The sequence below is a fragment of the Symphodus melops genome (assembly GCF_947650265.1).
Source record: "Symphodus melops genome assembly, chromosome: 17".
NCBI classification, from domain to species: domain Eukaryota; kingdom Metazoa; phylum Chordata; class Actinopteri; order Labriformes; family Labridae; genus Symphodus; species Symphodus melops.
In genome coordinates this window covers 11066418-11087848 of record NC_136707.1, presented here as the reverse complement: position 1 = coordinate 11087848, position 21431 = coordinate 11066418, and the positions used below count along the sequence as shown (strand labels likewise).

General features: G+C 39.0%; 1 protein-coding gene across 7 annotated transcripts in view; it reads right to left on the bottom strand.

The window, feature by feature from the left end:
• Window positions 1-21431, bottom strand: part of caskin1 (CASK interacting protein 1) — an 88756-nt gene that overhangs the window by 15637 nt on the left and 51688 nt on the right. For 3 of the 7 annotated variants that reach the window (XM_079365517.1, XM_079365519.1, XM_079365521.1), the window contains exons 3-15: window positions 20031-20128; window positions 19755-19900; window positions 17220-17315; window positions 16973-17103; window positions 14514-14622; window positions 12985-13093; window positions 12314-12408; window positions 11637-11754; window positions 7876-8121; window positions 4600-4704; window positions 3615-3733; window positions 2444-2525; window positions 1821-1945 (exon numbers count right to left, since the gene is read on the bottom strand). In XM_079365517.1, coding sequence (XP_079221643.1) covers window positions 1821-1945; window positions 2444-2525; window positions 3615-3733; window positions 4600-4704; window positions 7876-8121; window positions 11637-11754; window positions 12314-12408; window positions 12985-13093; window positions 14514-14622; window positions 16973-17103; window positions 17220-17315; window positions 19755-19900; window positions 20031-20128 — 1579 coding nt within the window. The remainder of the gene's footprint in view (window positions 1-1820; window positions 1946-2443; window positions 2526-3614; window positions 3734-4599; window positions 4705-7875; window positions 8122-11636; window positions 11755-12313; window positions 12409-12984; window positions 13094-14513; window positions 14623-16972; window positions 17104-17219; window positions 17316-19754; window positions 19901-20030; window positions 20129-21431) is intronic. The other 4 variants (XM_079365518.1, XM_079365520.1, XM_079365522.1 and 1 more) reach the window with 4 other exon arrangements.

The following is a 21431-nucleotide window of genomic DNA, read 5'->3' as shown; positions in this document are numbered from 1 at the left end:
GTCCAATTAGATGGACGCCCTTTTTTAGTAGACTTGAACAGACTTGGACTTTTTAATACAACAAGAGGATTTGTAATTTTTTGTTATAAGTTTTAGTGAAACAAAAAAGTAATTGTTAAACCTGAATTTGTTCTTGAGTAGTTTAGAAAAAGCTTGTACTAGACAACTTGTAACCGGCTGTCTTTCAAAAACAAGTAATGTAATGATCATAGATTTCCAACCTGCTAAAAAGAGTTGATGCTCGGTGGAACGTAGGATTGAGAGCAACAGGAAAGAATAACTGTTGAACCACTGCACGACTTCTTCTCCCACTCTGTCTGTCCCTATTGTTTATCTCCCTTCTGACAGTGGGTGGATCCCAAGTCCCTTATTTGCAGTCTCTTCGGTCCTCGGCCGAACCGGAAGTAGTTCCTAAAGCCGCCATGTTGACGATCGTCCCAAAGCTCTTATAGCGAACGGAGGAGAGAGAGTTTTTTTAATCAGGTAAAGAGACTAAACACTAACTGTGTGTATTTGATTAGAAATAATACAGTGCGTGTTTGTGTGGACATAAACAGCTGTTCGGCTGTTTGACAGCTGAACGTGATCAGCTGATGGAGGAGACAACTCGGAGGACACTCGGTGCAAATAAGGGACTTGGGATCAAGCCAGTGTCTTCTTCATCTTACTCCACAACCCTCTTCTTCCTGGGCACCCTGACCCACAAGGCTAATTTTTTCCCTCCCGTCTCTCATCCTCTTAAATACATACTTAAATATCAGACCGATGGGTGCTAAGGAATCAGGACTGTGGCTAACAGATGGCTGTGAGAAGATGACTTACATGACAGCATAATCATGTACACACACACACACACGCACACACACACACACACACACACACACACACACACACACAGAGACTGTGGGCAAGCAAGGCAATTAAAACTACCTGGTTATAAATATGCTTATTGGTTTGCTGAGCTTTTAATGATTATACAATAATGTGAATCTCAGAGTGGGCACAATAACAAACAAACACACACACACAATTATAAATACACACAAACTACAGTAAATAAAAGCTTACTGTACATGATGTAAGCTCAGATTTCACAGTTCCTGTGCAGAACTAGTCCACCCACAACAGACACACTGCTGGGCATCTGCTTACACACACACACACACACACACACACACACACACACACACACACACACACACACACACACACACACACACACACACGCACACACACACGCACACACACGCACTGATATCTAGAGTTATCATAGCCTAAGGCACACCTACCAACCATTATTAAAGAGACATTTTTTCTCTGCAAAAGAAGAAATACTGCAATGGAAGAATAGAAGCTGCAACTAAAAGGAGTGAGCAAGGATGAATGGCAGGAAGCAGATAAACAAGAAAAGGACAGGACTCCCTCTTTCATTTGCACTCTCTGTCCCAAACACACACACACACACACTCGTCCTAAATATCAGCCACATTTTCATATAGGATCAAGCAGCAGATCTTCCATTCACACACTCACCGTGTCATGGCTGCATCCGAACACTCGCAGAACAGACGAGGCGAGTTGGGAGAGAAACCGCTGGGACATCTTGTTGTGAGTGTGTGTATATATAAGTGCACAGTGTGTCTGTTTGTTTGTGTGTGTGTAGAAAAGTGAGAGGATTGTGGTTGAGGTGACTGAGATGCTACATTGTTATCATGCTGCAGTAAGATGTTGATAGTGATGACTGTCTGTATGTGACTCCTGAGTGTTTGTATGAAAGAGGGAGAGAGGACTGAATTTGTTGGAATTTGGGACTGTCCTACCTTCCCCTCGCCTGGCACCTCCCCCTTCCGGCTTGCCGTGGCGTCATAAGGCGGCGCCTCGTGAAGAGGACAGCCCGATTGGCTGGACGTCCGAGAGGAGCTGGCAGAGCCTGCTGGGAGGAATTCTATTGGATAGTTTCAAAATGTCGCCTTATTATTTTACATTTTGCATCAATCAACATATGGGTTTTCATGTCAGAGTCGGCTCCCTCCACCAATGAATTTCAGATAGCTTCTTCGCTTTAACATTTAACCAATGACATTCTTGCTTTCCAAGACATAAAAAACCTTCACCAATCACAGCCTTCTACACTTCCTCCTACATCCCCTGCCTTGGCCATCTGTCTGCTAAACAAGCCAAGATTTGTGTTTGTGTGTACAAGAAGTGTGTGTGAGAAGTCATATACATGACATTTTCAAAAGACCAGTGGATTATGACTTATTTTTTATAACACCACTCATTTTATCCCATGTTTAATCTTTCATATCTTTATTTTCTTATGGGTTTTATTAAATGTATGTGTGGTTTCTTTGAATTAAAAACCATTTTAAGCTGAAACACAATATCTGGATTGAATGAGGATTCAATCCTCATTATGTCTCCGTTATGTCCCTGTTCATACCTGCAGGCTGGTCCACAGATTTGGACTGCTCCATCAGATGCTCCTTGGCTTTTGCAGACTGAGATAAGACTGTGGCTAGTAGCTGCAAACACATACAAGAACAGCAAAAAACACAGATGCATTCAAATAAACAGGCATGAAGCAAAAGTCTTGTGTGTGTGTGCGCGTGTGCGTGTGTGTGTGTAACTGCACAGGCTGTCTGTTTTTGTGTGTGTGTGTGTGAGTGTGTGTGTGTGTTGAAAAGTGAGAGGATTGTGGTTGAGGTGGCTGAGATGCTATATTCTCATCATGCTGCAGTACAGAACAGAAGGACCTCCGCCTCGAGCTCAGAGCAGGAATGGACACTGATGAACTGGACAGCAATGTGGACGACTGGGAGGAGGGGACCATTAAGTTTTTTGTCAACAAAGAAATCATTCCTCTTGGCGATCTGTATCTGTTAGGAACCTTTTTTTTTTTTTTTTTTTTTTTTTTTTTTTAAACCTTTCGTGGGCATTAAAATAAGTTGTAGGTGCAACATCTATTTTAAAGTTGGAACAAACTGGAAGGGATTCCAAACTGGCTGGATTAGCAAACATGCTTTGGGGTTTGTTTCTTTAAGGCGTGTATAATGTTAAGATTTGTATCAAACCTGCTACAATAACATGTCGAATGGGAAGCCACTTATTGTTTTGCAAGTCAGCACAAATTGTAGTTGAGTGTATATTGGTGCACTTGTGTTGACCAGTTGCTTTTCAAGAGAGAAATTACACTGATTGATTTGGGGTTTTTTAACGGTAGGTAACAAAAATTCTGAATGCATGCCTTTTCAGATAGGGTACATCATTGGTAAATTAAACAAAGTGTGATGTATTTAAAGTGTTGCAACCTAATCCTTGGTGCTGATGCTTCTGGAGTGATTGCTGAAATAAAAATCAAATTACTGCTGATGAAAATTGGATGGCACTAGACACAGAAGCCAGATGGTACCAGTCAGTCTCTTTTCAAATTGGGTTTGAGATTGCTGTGTGCGTTTTGCAGGGGAATTTAAAACATTTCTCACTTGGACATATATTTGGCTCTTTGAGCATATTTGAACACAATTCATTGTTGGCTAAAATCAGCAAACTGTTTTGTCATTATTGTAAACTATTATGTTCATTTGAGTGTGTTTGTATTGTTTATGTTGTACCTTAACCCCCTCAGCCTGTGCATGGAGGATGTGTGTGGCGCTGCCGGCACTTTGACCACTGCCGGATGACCTCAGACTGGTGACACTGCCAGAGCTACCAACACTGCTGCGATCTCCACCTGTAACACAAACACACACAAACACACACACACACACACACACACACACACACACACACACACACACACATTTGCATACAAACATACACACAAAAACATACATATCCATACACACATGCATGCAACCGTACAAACAATATGAATAGATTTTTTGCATACAAATGCACACATGCAACAACCAGATGGATGCATACATTCACACACAGACACGCACACAAACACACACACACACACACACACACACACACACACACACACACACACACACACACACACACAGGCACACATTGAGTGGTTTAGCTGATTTTCAAAGCAGTGTGGTAACAGGTGTGACTCTCCACTGAAATGCACTGGGCAGCATGTGGTTGATTTGATGGTAAGAACATACAGACAGAAAGATTGATGGGACGATTGAGTGACAAAGACGGGTGGAGGAAACGAGACAAACTTTTTACTTTTACACACAAACTCTCACACACCAATTCTCTCCCCCTCTTCCTCTCTCTCCTAACTGTTCTTTGACGTCTCATCCAAAACATCTCCATACATCCAGTTAGAAAGACACAGATTGTTGACCAATGCAGATGGCTGCAGTCCTACACAGAAGGCCACTGAGCTCAACTAAGCTATACATGGAGGGATAAGCAGGACATGGGGGACTGTCAGGAGCAGGTCAAAGAGCATCTGAGAGCTTTCAAACCACTTTATTTTATAGGTCAAAGAAACTGATTCATTCTATAGTGACATTGCTGGCTGTGCCAGGCTGAAAAGCCTTTTTTTCCCGAAAGTGTCAGATACTATTTGACCCCTGGTCAGACTTTATGATAGTCGGGGACTGAGGGCTCAGCGCAGCGCGGCTTAGTTACCTGCCACGGGCTTGCGCAGTACCCAGATCTCTTCGTTGGAGCCTCCATGGGGCCCGCTGGATGGGGAGGGAGAGCTGTGAGGACTTGCCTCTGAGCCGCGACAACCTTTAACACAGAACACCACTGTTAGCCGCTAACCGACCCTAAACTTTCCTTGGAAGCTTTCTCTATCTCCTTTATATCATAAGCTATGATTTTGATTTTTTTTTAAAGAAAAAATATAAGCCTTAGTTCTACAATTGTTATTTTCATTTGAAGCTGTAATGATCTAAATCTGAAAATGATTTATATTTTAATAAACTGTGCGGTGGCTAAGCAAGTAAAAAATTTTTAAAAGGCCACATTTTCACTGATTGGTGTGAAAATTGCTGACGGTTAAAGATAAAATGGCTGAATTGCTAATTAACAAATAGGTGCCTTTTCATAATTTGGCTAGGCTACTTGGTACAACATTTGCATTTATTTTGTTTTTCTCCCCGAAGTGGAGCATTATATTTTCTTTTAAGATAAATACAAGTCACGTTCACTTCAAGTCACGCTGAGAAACGACAACAAAACAAAAGCTGCCATATTCTCAATTTTTTTTAGATTTTTACTAGTTAATTGCTAACTTTCTGCTAAAACAATTAGCTGTTTGATGCTAGGTAAAATTCAAAGCTGTGAAATCAGTACAGTCGACTCCATTTCTACTTGAAATATTATTTGAACAACCGCCGTAAAAAATAGGCATGTTGGTTCACAGGGTGAAGTGGGGTTAAGAAATTACAAACTAGAAAAAGACTACAACTACGTATGGGCCAGAAGGGGAGCACAGTCATTAGGTAAACGCAGATAAGGGAGCCTTTTTATAAACTGATAAGATTGAACTCACTTACACACCACACTTTCATTCTCACACACATGCACACACACAGACACATACACAGAAAAAATACAGCATATATAGATATAGATATATGAAAACATTTATATACCCGTTGTACATAAATAAATCCATAACATAAATATCCGTGTGTATACACATATATGCCATAATGTACATACACATACATATATAATGCATCCTTATGTGTGTGATTATATATGTAAGTCTCATCAGAATGGGGCTGCTGTAGTGCATTTGGAGAGAGTCATAAACCTTTATAACCCTCTAGCTAAGGGTTTATGAAAGGTTCACGTATATGTGTAAACCAAAGTTTCTCCAGTGAAACACACACATTAAACATTTCAATTGCTTTCATGTAATACCGCAGCTCCTTCTTGTGGCCATTTTGTATCCCTCCAAGTGATATCAAACAGGACTGATCAGCCCAGCAAACTTCTTTTCTAATTTGCACGTTTTTCAACTTGAAAAAATGTGCGGTTGTCAAACAGTATGATTAATGCTAATGCTTAAAATTTTATTTAGTTAACAGCTAAATTACACACGTATTCTTGTTATTGTGTACACAATGGCTAGTTTTGGACTGAGTTTAGTATTTTATCTCCTGGAGGAAAAAATGGTGGCCAATGAAGGTGCCCATTCAAAGTTGTACAGTCTACAGTGAATAACTTACCTTAAAATCATCAAGGATGACAAACACTTTGATATGTACTGAGGTCCCTTAGATAGTTACATTGAATTTTACAGATTGTTAATCTTTTTATGTAATATTTTAGTGTTAACTTTGAATACCTTGTGTTCAAGACTTCATTGTGGCTTTACAACAGCTACTACTAACAATACATTAGCATTGTTCCAGATACAAGTACTTTTTTTTTTTTTTACCGAGTTAGAAAATGTAAGCTATAAGAAAAGTCTAACATGTCCAACTAATGTAGCTGTCAAAGCAACATCTCCTATCTTTCCAAATGTTGTCTGTACACACTATAATTCTTCTTTATTTTTACTTCCATAGCACACATTCAATCAAGCATACATTAGGGTAATTGGTACAAAGTGAGTAAAGGTGGTGTTAAAATGATTAGGCATGACAGTAACACAGGCGACATGGATAGAACAGAAAATAAGCATGTTCACAGTGTGGTCGGGAGAAAGTGCTGTAAAGTAGGATGGATTTGTGTTCATAAAACTATTTGGATTGTCTTGGTGGTTGGGACAAAGGTGAGAAACAGGGGAAGAGAAAAGAAAACAACTTAAGGAAGGAGAAAAACAAAAGAGGCAAATAATAAAAACAAGGGACCAAAAAGCACGAACCAACTCAGGTCAGCAGAGTGTTACGCTTTTCTTGTTTCACAAACAAGAATCACATACTGATTCTTTCTTACTTGCAAAAAGATTTTTTAATGAAATAGGCAGTATTGTAACTACGATAAAAATAATTGACTAATACAACAAAAATACCTTTTTAAGGTGTTAATATTCTGCAACACTTAAATGGCCAACGCAGTAACAAGATTTAAAAGTGAGGCATTACTCTGGCAAAGGAGCAATGTAGCTAAATGTTGAATGTTTTACTGTTAGCATCAGTTTTCAGTATCACCAGTGTGGCACAGAGAGCGACTCAGAGAGCCACCATAAGCTATAGCTTATGTTACTGTAGCAAGTGTGGCCATTTTAGCGAGGAGAAATTACTCTGGTTAGCATTGTAGCTGGATGTTGAACAAAACACTTGATGGGTGTACTGTATTTTTGTAAAATTACTACTGCATTCAACATTTAACACTGTCTGTTTTAGCATTATTGCTCTCCATATGTTAGAATTTTATTCTTGTAATGTTTTCTCACAAAATTCCGACTATTCTAATGGTATCTAATTTCTTGTAATATTACTATACTTTACTCGAGAAATCGTTTTTTTCCCTTCCCTAAAAACACCTTCAAATTAAAGCCTATTTAAACATTTAAGGATATTTTTTTTATGTTGTTGTAAATTGCAGGTTATATAAGTATTGATCCTTTCTTCTTTAATCCAATGTTGAAGAAGCTGCTATTTCTTATCAAAAAATAAAGCGCTGTACATTCATGAACTTCAGTCTAAAAGCTGATTCTGATTTATAGTAATGGAGTTTACAACAGCAAAAAAGGAAAATAAAAGTTACAGAGTATGAGCAACACAATTACATAAAAAATTACATAAATAATGATCCATAATAGAAAACTTCAAAGCATGCCTTCTTCAGACACCTTTTCACCACCAATTAAATTTGTTCATGACCAATCAAAAATAGAGCTCAATGGCAGACAAGATCAGAATCAACAGAGGAAGGCATCCCTTGAGGCTTTAATAATAATAATAATAATAATAATAATAATAATGAAAAGGGGGTGTGTACCTGGGCCAGTGGGTGTGTCTCCCAGTGGGCTTGTCACGGGCGACTTGTTATAGCCAAAGGAAGTGAAAAGTGGAAGCAGTGGCTGATGGGAATGTGGTGGAGGAGGAGGCGGTGGAGGCAGGATATGGATCTGATGGAACGTGGTGTCGTTGCCGTTGACTACCGCGTTGGCAGGGGCAACCGTCGCCGGAGGAACCAGCGGTATCTTTTGAAACTGTTGAGTGCAAATGACTGTGCTGGCCAAACCTGGATAACACCCACCGTGACGACACACACACACAACCAGCCAACAGTGAACCATTGCCACGTAACAAACAAACAACAAAACAGAGAATTACATGTAAGAAAAAGGAGGAAAAAAAAGGAAATTAAAAACAACGGCTGAAGTTACAAAATTAAACAGAAGAACATAAGATGGTGAAGTACACAGCTGATGTCAAAGGATGAGGACAGAGAGAGGACAAACAAATGTGGACAATGTTGCTTTGAGATGCAGTGAAGAGGTTAAAAGAGGTGTAATTAGTAGTGGGAGTAGAAGTGGTGCAAGGAGGCTTCAGCAGGAATTTCACGATTATCCGCTTACAGAGCTGTCTACCCACTCTCCTGTAGAGTTAAGTGCACGCGTGTTGCCATGTCATGGATGCCGAAGTTTCAATGTATAGCCAGCTCTGCATTGTTCTTGAAATCTTTCTGTTTTCTATCCTCTTTCAATCTTTCAAAAGCATCCCCAATATTTATCCTTCTGTTATCACGTTGCCGCTCGTGGAGCTTATTAGAAAATGTTGTGGCTTTCTAGGACGGGTAGAATCAGTCATGTCTGAACCATTTCACTTGTCCGCTTCCATCGCTTCCACACCTGTTGCTTTGCCGTGATAAGTGGATTCATATTTGGCATATGTGCCTAAATTCTCTGGTCAAAACAGAAACGAAAAAGAACAATTACGGCCCAGAATTGAAACTTAGGAGGGGGACAGACTGTTAGAAGCACTTCAGTATAGCTTGTTTAATTAAAAGGGACATTTAGCTTTTTGAACACATATCTCGTTAACCTGAGTGTCTATCGACCCGTTTTTGGTCTGCATAAGGTTTACCACACAGAGAAAATTGCTAGTGACATCACAAGTTGGATTCTGCTAAGAAAATCCCCTCCCCTCTCCTGGTATTGCCACCCATCGACTCCACCTCCAGCTTAGAGCAAAACTTTTGTGCAGGTTTGCCATTTTTATTCTCGCTACAGAGGAGTGATGTCTACTGGGAAAACGCAGGGGAGCTCATTGCATTTAAAGAGACACACATACACCAAAACAGAGCGTTCTGAGAGAGCTGGTTTTTACAGGGTCACAAACCTCCTCTGGTGCCTGATTCATGTTATATTTGGACCAGGGGGACCAATATGTTAGACTACAGGGGGACTGTTTGAAAAAGAGATATGTCCTCTTTAATGTCTAAAGATATAGTAAGTTTATTTTATGATTTAATTCCTTCCGTGTTACTTTGGTCATACAACAATATTTATGGATTTAAAATCTAAATTACTACTCATCAGATAGATGCTTAAAAAAGGATTTTGAGTGTAGCCCTTCACAAATAGAAATCTGTGCACCAAGCAAACAAGCTGGCAAGCCATTGTGATAAAAGCTTTTACATCAATCTTTTTGAATTTACATTTCAATCAATGATTTTTGTTTATATAGCTCCAAATAAACACAAAAGGTATTCTTAACCACTTTAATTATAAAGTAGGTCAAGACAAAACTCTTTATATCTACTTGCAGTATTTTGTCATTTATTTGGATCATCCAGTTTCATTTTTCTGTTCATGCTTTGGTTTTGCTTTGGAATAATGTCACATACAGAAACACATTTTCCAAGAAAACACTCACATCATAGTAAGCATTTATTAGATGCATGTTTCTGATAATGTCCTTATATCTAAGCATTGTGCACGCTGCTGTTGCTTCTGTCTAAATTTAATTTAACAGATCGGCGGAAATTATTTGTTATTCTTTCTCTTTCTCTTTTCCCACAATTTATCGGTTGAAATTAATCTGCTGAAGAATCCTCATTTGTTTAAAGAAAAAAAAAAAAGAATATATGAGAGTAGAGTTGTTGTACACGTACAAGACAGGGACTGGTGAAGAGATGAGACAATGAATGATTAAAAATGCATGAAAACAGTTGAGTAAGTGAACCCTCTTGCTGAAACAGCTGTTGTTGCCCCAAGTGTGTGCGGCAATGATTAGTCGGTATGTGCTGTGCAAGCTGAATAGGGGATTTCAAGCTGTTTTCTACTGTTTCCAGCTGTTCTGTACTACTATGTATGTGATTAACTTCATAAAGCTAACTCTGGCTCAAGTGGTTGAATAACAACCACAGCAGCATTTACTCTGGCTTGGAGCAGGTTGCATAGTGGTGTGTGACCTACGCAAGGATAGAAGTCATCAAAGAAGAGAGGAAGATGAGAATAGATCATCTAAAAGACAGAGATGAGTGAGTTGTTTTTGATCAGACATTTTGCAAAGAGAAAGTTATACAGACTGGGACAACTAGACCTTATACGACATGAGACTTACATAGATGGAGAAACAGAGCTAAAGACAGACGCCAATATACAGCGAAAAACAGACTGAGCCTCTTTGTGCATGACACTTTGGGATGATGGGATTGATGTGAATGTGCTCTGTAGACCTCACCAGAGAGGTAAAAAGCTCATTAAGGTGACATTAAATGAAGAAAGGAGTTTTAAAGATTATTAGGGAGTGAAATAAACAGGCTAGCATTTAAAAACATACAGAAGAGACAAAAAAAAAATCCTTTTCTCTCGATTAGCAAACAACCTGTTGGAAATGTTAATGAGAGAGCAATGTAAGGAAGATCCGTCCATCCTCAGTCTACTGCTCATCCTGTTAAGTTCCTGGAGCCAAGCCAAGCTGTGCTAGCTGTTTGGTGTAGTTGTATATCTCTTTGCTGCTTTTAAGATCACAGGATGTTGTGGATAGTTTCTTATTAATCCATCATCTGTATGAAAGAAGTGGAGATATCATCTAGAGCTGACAAGTGAGGCCAATGCTGAGGTGATGTATTCTTTCCAGTGGCCCACACTGGATGATCGATGTATACATATAGATTGTCGGCAACATGCACTCACGCCTGCTAAATAAAATGTTAACATTGCATCTCTGTTAGCTTTGACCATTTAGCCACCATTCGCAGTCCTTATGCTAAGATAATCATATTTTAACTGAATGGTTTTATATTAACCGTAAAACATGATAGCTTTAGATGTTTCATTTATTTCCACACAAAAAAGCAGTCATTTAGTAGTTACTGCTACGTGTTAGCAATAAGCAGACCATCAGCTAGGGGCAAGAGTAGTTATACTGTATGTACCTCAATTGTTCACAAACATTAGATTACACCATCAGTAACACAGTAGTGAACGCTTGGTCTGTGTCACCACTGTGCTCCTGTCCAACCACTGACATTCTCTGAAAAGATTTTGTATTCTGTCCTGTAATCATTCAAAAAGTTAAAAAATTCAAAAGTCAAGTTTAGTTCCCACAATCAGGGCTTTATGAGAGCTTCTCTTTTCTTCTTCATCTTGTTCTTCCTTGTTTTCATTCTTTCTTCATGTTCTTCTGCTGTTTTTATCACCATGTTTAATGTATCTCCATGACACTTTTGGGGCCCTCTTGTGGAAATCATTTCAGTGCAAACATCAACACACTCACATGCACGCATATTTTAAAGTGCCCACACACCTGTGCGTTTGCTGATGACTTCCACCATGGTAGAAGGGAAGTAGCCCACTCGGTCATTTCCTGTTCGGTTGTCATGGATACAACCTTTCCAGCGTCCATCGGGGTGCTGCTCCAAAACCTGTACAGTAAGTTAGTTTACAGTCATGTTGTTTAATTACACTCACAATTATTGGGTCATTTCATACCGCTAACTACTTTAACTTTTTAATAATATTATATTTACAGACATATTTATCCTTTCATTCTTAATAGAAGCTTAGGCACTGCTTTCTTTTCTTTTAATTACGATAAGTTCCCAAAGGCTGTATAAAAGGTCATTAATATTCATAGCTTGTTGGCCTACTGCAGTGTAACAAGAGAATACATGTTTTTATTGAACAAATTCACTGTAAATGAGGGAGGTTTAAACTGCACTAATGAGGTTTTAAGAACAAATTATAAACAACAATTAACATTCAAACAAAGACCAATTCCATATTTAAATATTTGGCATTTTGTACAACAGTTAGACCATTTAGACCCTGAAACTATTGAAAAAATACCTAAACAAAACAAATGAACATTTAGATCACTAAATACAAGAAATGGTTTAACATTAATCACATGAGTGTCAATAAAAATTTACTTAATGTCAGCATTTGTGTCTGCTTTAGTCTCCGTGTGTGTGCGTATGTTACCGTAATGACGTCTCCTGCTTTGATGTTCAGGCTGGTCAGGTCGTAGTTGTTGCAGTAATCCTTCAAAGCTCGAACCTGGAGAGCAGCTGATGCATCTACAATCAGAAAAGACAATAGATTCAAACATTGTGTATTCTTTAAAATAAGCATACATATATTTTTTGGTCAGTATCATCAGCGAATAATGAGTTTAGATTGTGGAGGATGCTACGTTATGTGGCTCTTTATCATACATTGTAACCTCTTTATTTTAACTTTCCCATTCAAACAATGTTTACACATTCTGTGGTTAGACAGCAGCCATTATAGGAGCAGTTTGATAATTTGATGCGGTTCATTGATGATTGATATGAACAAACACGATAACTTAGTATTATTGTTAGTTTTATTTTTACTCCAGACTAAATCCAAACAGGCCCATGCAGACTCAAACACACAGTGGTAGCATAGAACGGAATTAATTGGATTTTTCAAAATGAGTTGAGCTAACTCTCTCTGTGACTCTTTTCCTGCATCTATTTCTGTCCACCGTCTTGTTTTTCAAAGATAAACTGGCCTCTACTCTTTTCCCACTCAGAAGCTTCTCTTTTGTCTTAACTTATCTATCTTACTTCTCTCTCCGTCCCTTCATCCATTAATCACTATCACCTATCATCCATCATAAATCCTACCCCTAAGCAGCTGTTTGATCTCTCTGCTGGCTTGTGTTGCAGTGAACTGGTAGACGATGTCCAGCGCCGTCTGGCTGTAGGTGTTTCTTACTGCAGCATTGATACCACTCTGGAAAGAAGAAAGAAGATAGTGTTGGTATTTGTTTTTGTTTTTTTTACAGACATAAAATGAGAGATCAAAATGTAGAAAAAACAAAAACAACAAAAAAGAAATCATGCAGGCTAGGGATGGCAATCTTTGGGCGTATCACGATTTGATTAGATTTCCATACTTGTGTTCAGGATTCGATTCAGAAAGGATTTTCTATTCAAAACGATTTTGGATTTCATTGATCCATAGTTTCAAAGTCTATTTATGAATAATTCTATATTTCAGGATCTACTCCAGTCATCTGTGAGACTAGCTGAACTTCTTGCTGCTCCATTTGGCATTCTGCTGAGTTAAAGAGCAGGAAGCGGGTGACTAGTCCAACAACAACAAAAATGTAAATAAAAAATTCAAATTGATTAAAAAATATTTTTTTGGGAAATGATGAATTGATTTTAAATCTTAGAAAATGAGAATTTTGAATTTCTTCCCACCTCTACAGCAGTCTTTCTGTTATGTATTGTTTTTGTCAAACTAAATAAATTGTTTTATTTGAATTAAAACTAAAACCATAGCCAGTATCTACTGTAATGTGTTTTCCCCATATGATTATATATAGAACACTTTAAACCTTTCACAGCCGGGGAACAATTGAAACAAAAAGAAATATCCTCACTAGCTCCTCATATGATCAGCCCTCTTATTTTCAGAAACTCTGTGGCATTTAAAGTGACAAATCAATCATTTGCTAAACCTTTTTCTTGCCATTTCTCATAACTGTGTCTCAACATCATCTCATGTCCAAGAAGAGATTATTTACGAACAGGCAATAAGCCTCAGACTCCCAAAGCATTTAATTATGCATTTCTTCCCAAAGATCTCATAGTCATAAAAAACAAACATGGTATACATTTTTTAATATACACATATATTTTTCAGTATAGTCTCAATATGTTTATTTCACTGACATTTACAAAGCAGTTGGACAGTTTTCTTGCAGTTTTCTGGCTTTTCCATTCAAGTTTAAACAAATGGATGGAAAAAGTTACATTAGCAGTACAATAAACTAATTCAATATTCTTCCAATAGATACACTAAGCCTCTTTTTGTTTTTAAATTATTATGAACCTCATTGTTTGAGAACACATTGACAAACTTATTCAGCCTTACTAAAAACAACATCCATCAAAACGTCAATGTAGTGAAGGAAAAAGTACAATATATTCCTCTGAAGTGTTGCCAGGTTGCATGAGAGACGTTTTAAATTAGAAATAAATGGTGCTGAATTACATTAATGCTTTCAAGAGCAGTACAACTCAAAGGGATTTGGAACTGAGTTTTTACACAGTCTGTAGAAATCCAAGTAAGGTTGTAATGTTTCTTTAAATGAATCTGAGCCCAGGAGTCAATGCAACAAGGCTGTCAGTTAAGTTCCACTTACTTCCAGCAGGAGTCTCACTGCCTCGGTCTTTCCACACAGGGCTGCTTCATGCAGGGCAGTACCTGCTTTGGTCTGTCTGTTGATGTCGATGCCCGCCTGGATCAACAGTCTGACAGCAGGGGACACAGGAAAGAGGAAGTGAGTAAGGGAAGGAAGTCGAAGCAAAGAAAGAGATGAGGGAGAAAGGACAGAGAGATATTTAGAGGGAAAATAGAGTGAGGAATAGCAAAGAAGAGAAAAGAGAAGTGAGGAGTTGAGGCAACTGTAAAAAACAATCATAATTGTCAACAAAGCAACAACATTGTCAACAAAACAACAACAACCAACACAGGAAACATGTCAGCCTCTCAACAATTTCTTACTTCCCGCTCTGCACTCTCTTTAACTTTAATCATCAGTTCCTTCCATATAACCATAATCCTTCATTTATATAAACAAACCTCAATCATTTCATCAAACAGCTGGTCCTTGGGGTTTTAAGCATGTCATTCAGGCTGGTATATAAGTACATGTACCGATGGGGAGATTGAGAATTACCAAAAAACAAGAATATAGTATGTACAGTAGGATTGTCTCAAAATATGTTATCTTTTCTGCAAACTAAGGCCTCTTCGGCAAACACCATCTTTGTCCCAAAGAGACCCATTTTTAACCTCCAAATAAGAACACTGACATTACAAGCACATGTGAAAATCACATTTGCACTGACCTACAGAAAGCATTATTTCTTCTAATATCCGTTAGGAACTGATATTATTCTGAAAACAAAACTTTATTCTGATTATTGTCAACTGCACCCACCAGTGGATACCTGCATGATGCAGACACAGTGAGAGTAACAAAATTGATTAAAAGTAACTCAAGAGAGACTGAGGGACAGCTAACTGCCTAAATTAAGATGTTGCCCAGGCTAACAATAAAATGCTAAACATGAGCATGTGCGCATTATCATTTTGTGCATGCTGACATGCTGCCATGAACGTTAGAACCAGAATACATCCAGCTTGCTGAACTGGTTGGTGGATTGATTTACTCTGACATTGACACACATATGCTGCCTTCCAGTTGAACTGGGAAGTGGAAAATTCTCAGTTCCCAGTCGCAAGTGTCAACTGGGAACGCCCCCTGAAGTCGCATTTACTAGTCGGAAAGTCGTAGAAAATTTAGTTGCCTGAGTTAGAATCCAACATGGCGGCGACATGCACAAACCAATGTTCATTAAAGCTGTAACTATAGTGTTTATTGGCAGCGTGCTCCTCCTCCTTGCCTGGTACTAGCTAACAACACAAAGGTACTCCTTGTTGCTTTTCTGACTTGCAACTAGAACACGCTCAACTCGGGTGTGACATCATTCCCAGCTCCGAGTTCCCAGTTCTGAGGTAAATGGAACAGAGCAATAGAGTAACTTTACAAGACAGGAAATAAGAATAAATAATGTAGTTTATCTGGAAAACACACATTTAACATCTTGCAACTTCGAGTCAGGGTCTGTCTGTGTGTTCATGTAAGTGCTGGCCTTGCCTTTCAGAGTCACTTCATGAAAGGCACGCTCGGCTGATCCAACTATGACAGGCTTTATTCTCCCTCTGTTTCCTGCATTCTTTTATAAACATCCCTCCATCTCTCTATCATGACTTCTCCATCCCTCTCTCCATCTCTCTCTTATGATCCATTGGTTGCAGCCGTCTCCCATCTTTCATCAATTCTCCGCAGCATCGTTTTAAGTCAGTGTCTGCCAGCAAAGCAAACTCCAGCAAATACACACACACATGCCATGAGTAACTTAAAAATGGGTGGAAAAAATGAAAGGAACATGAGTGGAGTTTGTTGTGTGTTTATTTGCCCTGGCACACTCTCCTGCTCCATCCAGAAGCTTTGTGCTAAATAATGACATCACCTTGGCAACAAAATTCACTTTGGCATGATGCTCTTTTGCAACAAGATAAACAAAAATTAGGCACACTTCCCAGTCAAGAGAAGATTATAATGAGTTGACATTGTGTGGACAAGGTGCCAAATCTGCAGTTTCCAGTTTATAAAACAATTAATGCTCATCTGACTGATGCATCATAATACACGTGCTATATTATTCCTTGAGGCACTTGGATCACGCTGTTCCTGTTATGTTATATAAGTGTTATCTCAGCGAGCTCAGGTGGACTCTTTAAAGCCAGCGATTCATTAGAAGCGGTTTGTTTTAGTTTTATTTGTGGATGGTTGTGTGTGTGTGTGTGTGTGTGTGTGTGTGTGTGTGTGTGTGTGTGTGTGTGTGTGTGTGTGTGTGTGTGTGTGTGTGTGTGTGTGTGTGTGTGTGTGTGTGTGTGTGTGTGTGTGTGTGTGTGTGTGTGTGTGTGTGTGTGTGTGTGTGTGTGTGTGTGTGTGTGTGTGTGTGTGTGTGTGTGTGTGTGTGTGTGTGTGTGTGTGTGTGTGTGTGTGTGTGTGTGTGTGTGTGTGTGTACCTGATGATGTCTATGTGTCCATTCTTGGCAGCCAGGTGCAGTGGAGATGTCCCATTGGGGTCATGGGTGTCTCCTTTTTTGGGCTCCAGTAAAGCAGCACACATGTTACTGGAAAGCAACAACTGGACCACCTACACACAAACACAAACACACACAGAACATGACAAATACATTTGACCCTTTAATGTAGATTGTCCTTTCATTCTTATATATTTTTTATTTTGGCACAAATAAAACTGCTTCTTACCCCAACTCTGCCGAACTCACAGGCCAGGTCCAGAGGTGTTTTCCCTGCGTTGTCTACAATACAAGGATTGGACTGGTGCTGCAGCAGCATCTCCGACTGATAAAGAAAGAGAAAATACAAACCAATCACGTGAATGGAAATGTATATCAAATAAATGTCACCCTTATTTACACATGTCACATTCTAAAAAGGTCAAAAAGATCAGCATACCCTACAGGCTAACACAGGGGTTCCCAAACTTTTCAGTCTGCGACCCCAGTATAACGGTGCCAGAGACTAGGGACCCCCATAGTCCCTTAAAACATTTGACATTGCACACAGCCACGCACACTATTAGGCCTCTCCAAACACTTAGGCCTTAGAACACTGCACAAAAGCACAAACACCATCCTGTTTTTGTGTATTGTGTATGTGCAAATGAATGGGTGAGATATACAATTTTAAACCATTTTCCATTTTTAAATCTTGCGACCCCCCTAACAGTGTCTCGTGTCCACCCAGGAGGCCCTGACCCGCACTTTGGGAAACACTGTGCTGACACATAATGACATACAACAATTAACAATTACTCCTATAAATATGTCCCCAATTAACTAATTTACCAACAGACCTCTATTACGGGCATTATCAAACCTAGAGAAGAGGAAGAAACTGATTTATAACACAGTTACATTTTGCTTAATTAAACTTACTGGAAGTACACTGGTAAACAATGTAAGAACATATATTTTTTCGTATGTCCTCTCTTTTGATCATCCGCTATGTGATAACGTGTCATCTGAAGGTTGTTTCACGAATGAACTCACTCTTTTCTTTTGTTGTTGATGTAAACATTTTAATTAAATTAAAATTTAAACTCGTTTGCTATTTTATTCATATTTTTGTCAAAATGTCAATAAACTGTGATACATAATTATGTAAATTGTACATAAGCACGAAAAGCTACAGAGACACAGATGTTACAGGAAACCACCAAAATGCTTGTTCAGAAAATATGTCACGCTCTGTTAAAAATCAAAAGCACTTCAGATGTCCTCAAGAAGAAGGGCTGATGCACATACTAGAAAGCAGCACATTCATATGTCACATTTGTTACAATACAAATAAGTCTTATTAAATATCTAGCGTTGTCTGTGTTTAATGAATACAAATTACATAATGGAAATGACAGCGAGGGATGTAGCAAGCTGCTTTCTCAGAGAGGCTGTTTTATCTTTAGAAAAAGAAGGAAAAAAAGAAAGAAGAAGCTGAGATGTGCTGTTTTTTAGATGAGCAAAAGGGAATAAATCCCAATTGGTCGAGCCTGTGCTGTAACCAAAGAACATCTTTGTGACAAGGAGTGTAAGAAAAAAAGCTTGGTAACAGTGGTAAAAGACTTAGAAGGATAAATTCCCTGAATCAAAGGGATTATTTCAATGAGTTTTCAGTTTTCTAATATACCTTAAAATGGAACAAATTACAAGACATGCCAAATTAAATTCTTTTTTTTCTGAGATTAATACATGGTCTGGCTGTCCTTTTCTTTGTAGCAAATGTCTCTCACATCTCTTCTGTGCCTTATTGGATGTTATAACATTAGATTTCTCAAACTACAGTCTGCTCAGTTTCTGTAATTTTAATTTGTTTGCCCTCCCTCACTGTGCAGAGCCCTGGTTTGTTGCCCTGTGTAAATCATGTGTGTTTAATCAAATAGAAGCAGAAGTCCCTCGGCCAGTGAATGCTGAGTGTTGCTTTTCTGTAAAGTATTTAAGCTGCTTGAGTGAGCATACTATATATCATTGATGTAGCATTGGCAAGCCTTCAATGCAACTGTGCTGATTCTCCCTGATTGTGTTTTATTTGCAAGCCTTAAAGATTATTGATAGTTCATAAGAATGAATGTGTTCTGTAAAACTACTGACAGTTTTTAAGAAGGTTCTGACTATCACCAAAGTTTACCTAAGATTGTATTTTAGGTAAGTAGAAAATTGTAAAACACTAAAGAGTAGTGTTGTAGTACTTGAAATTGGTCTTCTTCCCACGACGGGTCTCAAGACCAGTTTCTAAAAGTCTCGGTCTCTTCTCAGAATCCAAATTTTTAGGCATTCTGGACATCTCTCGAATTCTCTTTACCATCCAGAGTGACTGCTGTGTGCGTGCTGTGTGCACATGGTCCTGCAGTCTAATGCTTTTAGATGGCCATTTTTTATGAGAATAAGAAGAACATGTGCACGCCTCCGAATGTACATGGCATTCATCAATTTAGGTAAACGGGTGCGAACAATGCTGCGGTTCAAACCTGGTAAAGAAATAGCATTTTTTTTGTTCATTTTGGTGACTCCTGTAGACAAAAGCAATTCCTCATATCTCTTTTCTGATTGGCCTGTTCTAGCTTTTTCTGACCAAAAGAAAATCACCTTTCTGTCATTTAACAATCACTCTGTAATTCTATCTAGGCATTGGTTGTGCTGTTTTTTTATACATTAAGAAAAAAAAGTCCTTTAAACTCCACTCTGAGCTCCTTCTTTTGAAAGAATCGCTTGTTTCTTCACTCACCACGTCGTAGTGGCCGTGCTGCGCTGCCAGGTGGAGAGGAATCTGTCCTTCATCTGACTGGCCGTTGACAGATGAACCAGATTTCAGCAACATCTTCATAGGTTCCGCCTTGCCCTGCCAGGCAGCGTAGTGCAGCGGCCGCATACCTGCACAGTAAGACACACAAGCTATCACTCAATGAGATGTATGACGGAAATGCAGTATGTCCTGTATGTTCAAAGTTCGCTATTTGCTCTGCATTGATTGGACATGAATTGCGTGTGCATTTCCCCTCACCTTTCTGGTCTCTGATGTCCACAGCAGCCTGTGACTCCAGCAGCAGAGTGATGAGCTCCAGGTTCCCATTGAGTGACGCATGATGCAGAGGAGAAAACCTAAAATGCAAAAAATGAACAAATGTAAAGATCACTTATGAGAAGTATATTCAAAGTCATTCTGTCAACAATCATTTAATTTTTGTCCGACTAACAAACTACTAAAGGTTTGATCTTAAAGGTTTGACGCTCACTTTCCATATCTCACCTACACATAGAAACACATACACAATACAATCACATACACAATACAAACACATGTACACACGGGTCAGTCGTAATGGCAAAGCTTCGCATGACAAATAGATTTAATAGCAGAGGATTAGAAGCAAATATCTCAGATAGGATGGTAGGAGATGAAAAAAACGTACACAAGGGAAAAGGTATTATGCAATGCAAAGTATACAGTGTGTGTATGTGATACCAGAGGGTGTCTGCAGAGCACAAGGCATTAATATGCCAGCCTTGATGGTTAAGCATGAGTGAGGGTAAAGTGGGTGGAAGCATCACATAACCTGAGGATGACAACAGCCGAGACAAACACAAAAAAAAACAAAAAAACCCTCTGTGTCTCTGAGACTGTCATGTCACTCCTTCATCCTTTCTCTTGAGATTTAAGGTCAATGGCCACGCGCCGTTACAGAAAGCTTTATGAGGGATTTCTGCCTTTAAATGACCACCCGTTAAACTAAGGTGAATATAGTGCGAGAACCCGAGCCGTCACTAGTGTTTGCTCTTGTGTAATGTTTTTCGCAGGAGGTCATTGAAGAGATAAAACATGACAGAGACGCCGTATGTGGCCGAGTGGTTAGACTGTGCTGAGGCTTTGGTCCTCAGAGCGGGCCATCTGGGTTTCTTTATTTCTGACTATATATACTGTCCTGTCTCACTAATAATTGCATAAATACTCCACAAATAAATCGTTACACAGAAAAGAGATAAAACATGATGCTTGTGCTTCCATAGAGTAGATTAGAACAGTGACACCTTCTCGTATACACTAATTCATATTGCTGCTGTCCTCACCCTGATACATTTATACTGCATGTTCAAACTCTACGTGAACTTTAAATTGACCTTGAACTGTTGAAACAAAAGTAGATGAATATAGGCCTCATGGCCGTCGGTGAAAATAGGTCACTGAATCAGCTGTGCAGTGTCACGTCTGAACACCAGCAAGCTCCTTTGCAACGCAAACGTTTTGGTATGATGCACTGATTCTGCTGTATGATCAGGCATGCAGACCCAAACACATAGTTACACAAAGTTATAGTTTCTACACCAGCATAGCATCCTCTCAGTTTCGTGTATCGTGCGAACGTTACATGCTTTATAAAGACGATGCAAAAAACAGGGCGAGAGG